The 10,360-nt window shown below is 30.8% G+C and overlaps 1 protein-coding gene across 3 annotated transcripts in view; it reads left to right on the top strand.

Annotated features, from left to right (window-relative positions):
* Nucleotides 1-4,515, top strand: part of LOC134681145 (uncharacterized) — a 21,735-nt gene extending 17,220 nt beyond the window's left edge. For 2 of the 3 annotated variants that reach the window (XM_063540597.1, XM_063540600.1), the window contains 3 exons: nt 1,181-1,360; nt 2,349-2,445; nt 3,149-4,515. In XM_063540597.1, coding sequence (XP_063396667.1) covers nt 1,181-1,360; nt 2,349-2,445; nt 3,149-3,278 — 407 coding nt within the window. In that variant the 3' untranslated portion in view covers nt 3,279-4,515. Of the gene's footprint in view, nt 1-331; nt 371-1,180; nt 1,361-2,348; nt 2,446-3,148 lie in introns of all 3 variants that reach the window. The other variant, XM_063540598.1, reaches the window with a different exon arrangement.
* The last annotated feature ends 5,845 nt before the right edge of the window (nt 4,516-10,360 follow it).

A 10,360-nucleotide genomic window follows, 5' to 3' on the forward strand; every position in this document is an offset into this window, starting at 1 on the left:
TAATAATCAGTGATAATAAATAAACTGTTAGGTGGTTACAGTAATTGGAGAGGACCTATCTGCTTCCCAAGTAAGTAATTATCAGTGATAATAAATAAACTGTTAGGTGGTAACAGTAATTGGAGAGGACCTATCTGGTTCCAAAGTAAGTAATAATCAGTGATAATAAATAAACTGTTTGGTGGTAACAGTAATTGGAGAGGACCTATCTGGTTCCCAAGTAAGTAATAATCAGTGATAATAAATAAACTGTTAGGTGGTAACTGTAACTGGAGAGGACCTATCTGGTTTCCTACTAAGTAATTATCAGGGATAACAAGTAAACTGTTAGGTGGTAACAGTAATTGGAGAGGACCTATCTGGTTCCCAAGTAAGAAATACTGTGGATTTCTTGATATTCGTTGGATACCAATTTTCATGAATTTCTTGGGTACAGGGAAACCACGAATTTAAATGTTTAACGAAATATCGATTTGTACTTGAATGTATGCAGAATTTGTCTAAACAATGAATTTAAATCTCCACGAATATGCAAGTTTTCATGAATATGCAAGTTTTCAACAATCCACAAAAATTGGTACACACAAAAATAAATGAAACCACAGTAAGCAGGTTAACAATATATGTGTTAACTGTTTGATGGTAACAGTAATTTGGGAGAACATATCTGGTTCATATCATGATTATAAAAATTTCTGCTTTTAAGTATATAATAATGAATCCACAATAGATAAAACAAAAATAAGAACCCTGATCTTGTTCTCAGTTTGGTGTTACTAAAATGGTTTGCTATAAAGTTTTAAATCAAGAACAACGACTAAAGTGGACCATTCATGAATATTAAATGGATAATTGCTTCTGGAAAACAGTAAAAAAAGATTTGCCCTGCTACTTTTTTGTGGTCTTTTATATTTTTAATTAACTAATAGTGCTATGAAGGGGGGAAATGTCAGTTTGTGAGTTCACCCACAAATTAGTTTCATTTCATATTTCTATATTTTTAAACATTGGTAATTGGTCATTTTCCAATTGACACCAATACAACTTCAGGACCACAGGAAAATATCAACTCATCTGAAATTTTGTGGAAGACAATGAGAACTTACTGTATGTGCAATAATTGTTTAGATTATTGTCAGATGATTGTTATGCTCATTACATTAAAATGTTTATTTTTCAGTGAATTACCTGATTATAGAGAACCTATTCAGATATGACTACTATTACGGGGAAAGTTTGAAGGTGGAATGTCCAACAGGTTCGGGAAATCTAATGAGAATGCGTGATGTAGCCAAGGAGTTGTCCCATCGGTTAGCTGACATATTCCTACCCGACCTTACAGGACATCGACCTTGTCATGGTAATTATAATATTTAACAGGTTTTAGACATCTACCATGTCATGGTAAGTATAAAATATAAAAGAGCTTCAAGCAATTTATGACTAATAATAACAAGAATGTGTCCATAGTACATGGATGCCCCACTCGCACTATCATTTTCTATGTTCAGTAGACCGTGAAATTGGGGTCAAAACTTTAATTTTGAATTAAAATTAGAAAGATCATATCATGGGGAACATGTGTATTAAGTTTCAAGTTGATTGGACTTTAACTTCATCAAAATCTACCTTGACAAAAAACTTTAACCTGAACTTCACACTATCATGTTCTATAATCAGTGGACCATAAAATTGGGGTCAAAACTATAATTTGGCATTAAAATTAGAAAGATCATATCATGGGGAACATGTGTACTAAGTTTCAAGTTGATTGGACTTCAACTTCTTTAAAAACTACCTTGACCAAAAACTTTAACCTGAAGCGAAAAGATGCACGGACGCACAGACGGACGAACGGAGGCACAGACCAGAAAACATAATGCCCCTCTACTATCGTAGGTGGGGCATAAAAAATATACAAATATACAACTGTCAATCTAACTAATACATGTATGTCAAACTTCAAATAATTTTTCATGAAAGCTGTGAATAAATTAAATTGTTTGTCTCAAGAATGGACCATTTGTTTTTGGTCCATTTCAAATATGGGTGAAGTTTTTCACTTATCAAAACCACAGATGAGTTGGCTCATGAAAATAATATATAAAGTTAGAGACTATTTTTTGGAGGGATACTTTCATCACTACTAGGCCTTGATACTTCGACATGTTGAATAGGAACTTAATCCATCATAAGACTTCCTACAAATTTGATTTAATAAAGGAACAGAATCATGCATCAAAATAAACAAAAATAATTTTGCCAACATGCCACTTAGCATAGTTCTTTTCCTTTGTGTGAGGATGTTGGGTTGTAAGCTTGCTTAGTAAAAATTATTTATTATTCAGGACCGAGTGAAAAGTATGACAAGGACCCTAACTTCAAAGATCTCATTTTATTTTACGAGTTTTTCCATGGTGACACAGGTAGAGGGTGTGGAGCAAGGTAAGTAACCATGGTAACAACATGTCAAACATTTTCTTGAAATGTAATTGTAAATAAGGTTATCTATATATCATATAATTTTGTTTTTTGTTTTTGGCTATCAGATTACCGGTTAAGCTCAATTTGCCTTTTACATCCAACTATGCAAATATTCGTTCAAAGTTTGGTAAATACCATTCCAGAATTCATTTTTTCAAATAATGGAAACCAACTTAGGCGATCTTATGGTAGATTGTCACCCTGGAATGCTTGATGGTATTGGGTTTGAACCTGGCTGGGTCAAACCACAATTATTAAACTGGTATTTGATTATTCTACACTAAGCAGGTGGCATTGAATATCATGAGCAAAGAATGGTCAGGTCAAAGTCAGAATAAAAGTGAACTTTCTCAACTTGTCAGTCTAGTACAATACAGGGTTAATACTCATATCATATTAACAAGTTCATGTCCTGAATAAGCCTTTAATTTGTTGCTGGACGTTATACATGCACCCCTTATCTTCATTTAATAAAGTAACATTCTGCTCCCAAAAAAAATATTTATTTTGATGTAAAAAATGTATTTATGATTGAAATACTTGTCATATAGATTTCAATGGAAGAGAAGACACATTTAACTGGAGATTCGGTGGATGGTAGTAATCCAGACAAATATCTTGACACTGAATATAATATATAATTTTGTCTATTTTCTACCTTCAGCCATCAGACAGGATGGACAGCACTGATAGCCAACACAATGAAGTACATACACAAATGGACACTGGAGAATGATAGTGATATGAGTGATAGTGAGGAAAGTAGCTTTAGACCCAGGCTACATACACATTAGGTGGTACAAGGCGGAGGGGGACATTTTAGAGCATTGACAGGGACTAGGACACTTTTGTGAATTAATTATTATTCTTGGATACCAATTTTCATACTGGTGAACCACAAAATGTAAAGTTCAACGAATGACAAATTTTTGTAAGGATTGTATGCAGGTTTTGCCAAAACCACTTAAAAATATCAACGAATATGAAAGTTTTCCTCAATCCATGAAAAATGATGCCAAAGAGAATAAATGAATCCACAGTAATACAGTATTAAAATTCTCTCAGGTTTAAGGTGGTACCCAACACTTTTACTTAAATTAATTTGGCTCGTTTAATTTTCTTAAAATTTAAACAAAGTATTTAATTTGACCCTTTGACAAAAATACAAAAGTCTCAAAAAATTTGAACCAATCGTTTTATCAGAAAAATTACACTGGTAATATAGCAGTTTGAAAACCCCTTATTTTGATAATTGAGAAGCTTTATCATGTTTATAATCACTTAACAACACAACGTATTCAAAACATTTAACTGATTTTACAGAGTTATCTCCCTGTAGTGTTAGGTACCACCTTAACAACAGAAACCGCAAATGGGTATTATATATAAAAAGACAATCAGACGTTTTATCACCTTGTTTTTATTATAAGACAATCAATGTTATACAGTTCCATCTAGAATCGTACAAGTATATCATTAAATTTTTATTGAAATTTATTATTGTTAAATGGCAAGATTATATTTGATTGACATTTTTAATGGTTTAATGGGAGGAACTTCTATTTGTTTTATATTTTAATGGTCAAAACGGAGGAAATTATATTTATTTTACATATTTTATGGTCAAAGCGGAGGAAATTACATTTATTTTACATATTTTATGGTCAAAGCGGAGGAAATTACATTTATTTTACATATTTTATGGTAAAAGCAGACATGTTTTTGAGAACTGTATTTAAAAAAAGAGGATAATATATTTGTAAGACATTATTGACTACGCAGATTATAGTTTAGCTACATGTATTTGAAACTATTAATAGTAGAGTTTATATTTGATTGGATATTTTTTTAACTGTATGTTTGCTGGAGACATTATTAAATGATATTATGAGAAGGAGAGGCTCCTTGATCTATATATTTGGGTTTTATATCTGTTTGTTGAATGGCTGTAGAAGGAAATATATTCTTAAAATTCTTGTATTTGTGGGATTATACTTAAAATGTGAATGTAAGGAGGGAATTAGTATATTTGATTGTTATTATATTAAGAATATTGTTTAACATTTTAGAAGTTATATGTTCTGATTCTGTAAACCAACTTATTCATAGATGATGAGATATTTTTTCAACTGTAGTCTATGTACTGACTTCTTAAAATTTTGTGTTTTTTTAACTTTGTTTGTGTATTCATATCTTCGAATCATCAAAGTTTGAGACATTTGTAACAATTCATGTCCCTTTATTCTCTACCTCTTAAAGTCCTCAAAAGTATATAGCTTGTGAAAACTTGTTTAGATTACAGTAGTTGATTGTTGAAGTATAGTGTTAGCATGTATTAGCCAGCTTATTTTACACTTATATTGTATATTGTATATAATCACTTACATGTACTCACATTTTTATTTAGGTTCTATTGACATGTCTGGGATATGTTTCCTAGACATTAATGGTCTTAAAGTTATGGAACATATCTTAATGCCTTAATCAGAAAATGCCTGTACCAAGTCAGGAATATGACAGTTGTTATCCATTCGTTTGATGTGTTTGGACTTTTGATTTTGCCTTTTGATTTTTGATTTTCCTTTTTGAATTTTCCTCGGAGTTGGGTATTTTTGTGTTTTTACTTTATACTGTGGATTCTTTATTAAATAATATAATATTGCTGAGTATAGGTGGAAAAAGAATTTAAACTTGACAAAATACAAATTTCAATTAGTTTGTTTGCAGAATATGACAAAACTACTAAATCAATTATTCATAATACATGTAATAAAGCATTTTTTTCGTCAAAGAAAATTTACCTAAAAAAATTAAAAAATTCACAGTACTAAGATAATGTTATCTCAAGTATTTTTGATTCTGTATAAAACTGCAAATATCTGCTTTGCTCAGTGCTAAAGAGTAAATTTGAATAAAACATTTGATCTAAACTAATTATAGTACAAAATAATTTCAGATGTGAAATATTTCTTTTTCGTTTATTTATCAACGACATAAATGGTTAGTTAACATTGTTCCATTGATCTCAGATGTTTAAGAGATTTTAAAAAGATTTTTTTTTTTATTTGACGAAGCTGTTTTCCTGCTAATAGTTATATCGTAGATTTAAATCTGTATATCACTTATATGTTTTTGTTTTTTAGCTCACCTGGCATAGCCATGTGAGCTTATGCCATCACTTGGCGTCCGTCGTCGTCTGTCGTCGTCGTAAACTATTTCAAGAATCTTCTCCTCTGAAACTACTAGGCCAAATACTTCCAAACTTTAACTGAATGTTCCATAGGGTATCTAGTTTATAAATTGTATCCGAAGTTTTGATCTATCACCAAACATGGTAGCCATTGCTAAAAATAGAACATAGGGGTCAAATGCAGTTTTTGGCTTATATCTAAAAAAAAGAAAGTATTTAGAGCAAATCTGACAGGGGTAAAAATGTTTATTAGGTTAAGATCTATCAGCCCTGAAATTTTCAGATGAATCAAACAACCCATTGTTGGGTTGCTGCCACTTAATTGGTAATTTTAAGGAAATTTTGCAGTTTTTGGTCATTATCTTGAATATTATTATAGATAAAGATAAACTGTAAACAGCAAAAATGATCAGCAAAGTAAGATCTACAAATAAGTTAATATGACCAAAATTGTCAATTGAGCCCTTTAGGGGTAATTGTCCTTTAATGACAATTTTTCACAATTTGTTCATCATATTTGCTAACTTTAAAAAATCTTCTCTTCTAAAACTACTCAACCAAATTCAACCAAATTTCAACTGAATGATCAGTAGGGTGTAATAAATAAATTTGTGTTTTATTTTCTATTTCATCAAAAAACATGGCTGCCGTGGCTAAAAATAGAACACAGGTAAAAATGCAGTTTTTGGCTTATATCTCAAAAACTCCACCATTTAGAGCAAATAAGACAAGAAGTTAAAGTATTTATTAGGTCAAGGTCTACCTGTCCTGAAATTTTCAGCCAAATCAGGTAACTGGTTTTGCAGGTATAATGCCCCTGAATTGATGATTTTAAAGAAATTTGGCAGTTTTTGGTTATTATCTTGGTTATTATTATAGATAAAGATAAACTGTTAGTAGCAAAAATGTTAGGCAAAGTAAGATCTACAAATAAGTCAAATTGACCCCTTAAGGAGTTATTGCCCTTTAAAGACTTTTTTCACAATTTGTTCATTATGTTGACTTACTTTAAAAAATCTTCTCCTTTGAAACTGCTGTATCAATTTCAGCCAAACTTAGGCTAAATGAGTTTCAGAATATCTAGTATAAATTTTATATTTTATTTCCTTGTATGTCAAGAAACATAGCTCCTATAGCTAAAATAGAACATAGGAGAAAATGATTTTTTTTTTTTTTGCTTTTGAAGAAAATAGGACGATTCAAAGAACATTTAAATAAATTGAAAAGCCAGAATAATCATTGATGAGAGATTTAACCAAAAAAAATCAGGTGAGCGATTCAGGCTCTTGAGAGCCTCTTGTTTTACATATCTTGTTTAACATAAGTGCCTTCGAGTGATTATTGTTATATTCTGTTAAAATGTATGTGTGTCTTTAAATTTGTTGAAGTATTCTGTGCAAAACACTTTGCTCTCACATAAGTTTTATTATGTCTTATTTCATTCAAATTAGGTTTTTCAACTTGCCAAGTAAAAAAAATTCTCAAATGATTTTTTTTTTCAGGCAAACTTTGCTACATTTGTCATAATCATATTACAATAAGTTACTTGCTATCATGTGCCATTTTATCATTGCTATAACTGCCCAAGTTAATTCACTATTAGCTTTTGTTAAATTATGTTGATGCGAAATCCTCCTACCAAGTCTTTCAGATCGCGTTGAATTTCAGTATGGAAGTGTATTATTTTATTTTTACTTAAAACTTTTATTCTATCATGCTTCTTAAATCTATAAAATATACTTATTATAACTTATTTTCCAACTTATTCAACTCTAGGATCATCCTAAATATGCATGAAATATTTGCCTCTGGACGTTTAGCAAACAACAATCAATTAATCGTTAACTCAGGAAATATTTTTTTTAAACGAGGCATACTAGTGGGTTGTCTCCCATTTTCATTATTTAAAAAATAATTTTGCATTTGTTCTAAAATAAGCAGTAGAATGAAAACACCACACAAATATATTCAGACAGATTTTAAGTCAGTTCTTTCCCCTTCAGTGTAAATCAATCCAAAATGTATTCCAAATATTTTTTCTTTGTTCATGACTTTTTATTTTAAATATTTTTCTGGCCTGTGTATATTAATATTAAAGTGGAATTTAGTTTTTAAGTTTCCATTTTGCATAACCATATAATACCACTTAAAGTGTTACACTTTACTTTTCAAGGCAAACAACCCCTGGCAGTGTAGCCCTTTAGTATTAATCAACTAGAATGTTATTTTTAATAACGACTTACAAGGGAGATAATTGTTTCTAATTATAATTTACAAGGGAGATAACTTGTGTGAGTGAAAATAATATTAAACCATATTCATTTTATAAATGCTCTGTGATTTCTACAACTAGTCATTTTTGTTGGGATTGTTATTTGTTTTGTTTGTTGTTACAAGTTATATTTATATATATATAAGCAATGATATTAGCCAGTATTTTATATAAGCTTTATTGATTTTATTTTTGGGTATATTTATTTATAAAAAAAATGGTTTGCTTAATGCTTCAGACTTTTTATTTTGGGTCATCCTCTTTCTAGAAAAATATTATGGGAAAATAATCCCTATAAATAAGAAGATGTGATATGATTGCCAATGAGACAACTGTCTACAAGAGACCAAATGACACAGAAATTAACAAAAATAGGTCACCGTACAGCCTTCAACAATGTGCAAAGCCCATTCCACATAGTCAGCTATAAAAGGCCCTGAAATGACAAAGTAAAACAATTCAAACTAGAAAACTAACGGCGTAATTTATGTAAAAATTGAACAAAAAACAAATATGCAACACATAAACAAACGACAACCACTAAATTATAGGCTCCTGACTTGGGACAGGCACATACAACCCTCCCCTAACCTTGGACAGTGGTTTAACAGTACAACATAATCTATACCAATATTCAAGCAGTTCTATTTCAAATTTGTTAAACTACATTTGTTAACATGGAACTTGAGTGGTTCTCCATTAAGTCACTTGATAAAAAGATCATAATATGTGATATGATTGCCAATGGAATACTCATCGTCCAGATGTCAAAGATGTAAGCCAATATAGGTCACTGTAAAGCCTTCATTAATGAGAAAATCAGGTCATATGTCTGTTATCAAATACAATTAATAATAATGTTTCATGATAAAAAAAACAAATATGACCTGGCACCAACAACCACAATCTATTTATATGTTTCCAACCTATCATGACATCTTTATTAAAATAAAAAGATCAGACCAGTTTTAACAGACATCCTAACAGAAGCTGAACATTCATGACCCATTGACATATAAATTCCTTCCCATTGCTATATTATCTCTGTGTAATTGCTAGTCTGTGTATACCTTGGTATTTGAACTGGTCAAGTAATTTCTGATATCTTTTACATGTTTTCTACTTTGAAATAGTGAAATTTTTAAGATTGAGAACAATTCTAAAATTACATCACTGAGAATTTTAGGTTTTACGCTTGAATTGTTCTTTTTTAGCTCACCTGGCCCGAAGGGCTAAGTGAGCTTATGCCATCACTTGGCGTCAGTCGTCGTCCGTCGTCGTCGTCGTAAACTATTTCAAGAATCTTCTCCTCTGAAACTACTGGGCCAAATACTTCCAAACTTTAACTGAATGTTCCTTAGGGTATCTAGTTTATAAATTGTATCCGAGGTTTTGATCTGTCAACAAACATGGTCGCCATTGCTAAAAATAGAACATAGGGGTCAAATGCAGTTTTTGGCTTATAACTCAAAAACCAAAGCATTTAGAGCAAAACTGACATGGGATAATATTGTTTATCAGGTCAAGATCTATCTGCCCTGTAATTTTCAGATGAATCAGACAACCTGTTGTTAGGTTGCTGCCCCTGAATTGGTAATTTTAAGGAAATTTTGCTGTTTTTGGTTATTATCTTGAATATTATTATAGATAGAGATAAACTTTAAAGTGAGCAATAATGTTCAGCAAAGTAAGTTCTACAAATAAGTCTATCTGACCAAAATTGTCAATTGACCCCTTAAGGAGTTATTGCCCTTTAAAGATTTTTTTCACAATTTGTTCATCATGTTGACTTACTTTAAAAAAATTCTCCTTTGAAACTGCTGTATCAATTTCAGCCAAACTTAGGCTAAATGAGTTTCATAGTATCTAGTATAAATTTTATATTTTATTTGTCGAGAAACATAGCTTCTATGGCTAAAATAGAACATCGGAGAAAATGATTTTTTTTTTGCTTTTGAAGAAAATAGGACGATCCAAAAAACATTTAAATAAATTGAAAAGCCAAAATAATCATTGATGAGAGATTTAACCAAAAGAATTAAGGTGAGCGATTCAGGCTCTTGAGAGCCTCTTGTTTGGTACAGTTACAACCATTTAAACATCTTAAGTAGGAAAACTTGTTTGGTGGAAGTGTTTTGTTTGTGTGGTTCATAAGTGATTCTTGTTTTTTTTTTAGATAAGACCATTGTTTTTCCTGTTTCAATTGTTTTACACTTCTATTTGGGGCCCTGTATAGCTTGCTGTTTGGTCTGAGCCAATTCTCCATGTTGAAGGGCATACTTTGACCTATAAATGTTTACTTTTTATACACCAGTATAAAAGTATAGTAGATCATTAATATCATTGAAAAGGAAGTGGCATTAAAAAGATATTTTGATGTTATTTGCATATTTTTATAAAAAAAAAACATCTCT

The sequence above is a fragment of the Mytilus trossulus genome, chromosome 8 (genome assembly GCF_036588685.1).
Source record: "Mytilus trossulus isolate FHL-02 chromosome 8, PNRI_Mtr1.1.1.hap1, whole genome shotgun sequence".
In the NCBI taxonomy this organism is placed as follows: Eukaryota; Metazoa; Mollusca; class Bivalvia; order Mytilida; family Mytilidae; genus Mytilus; species Mytilus trossulus.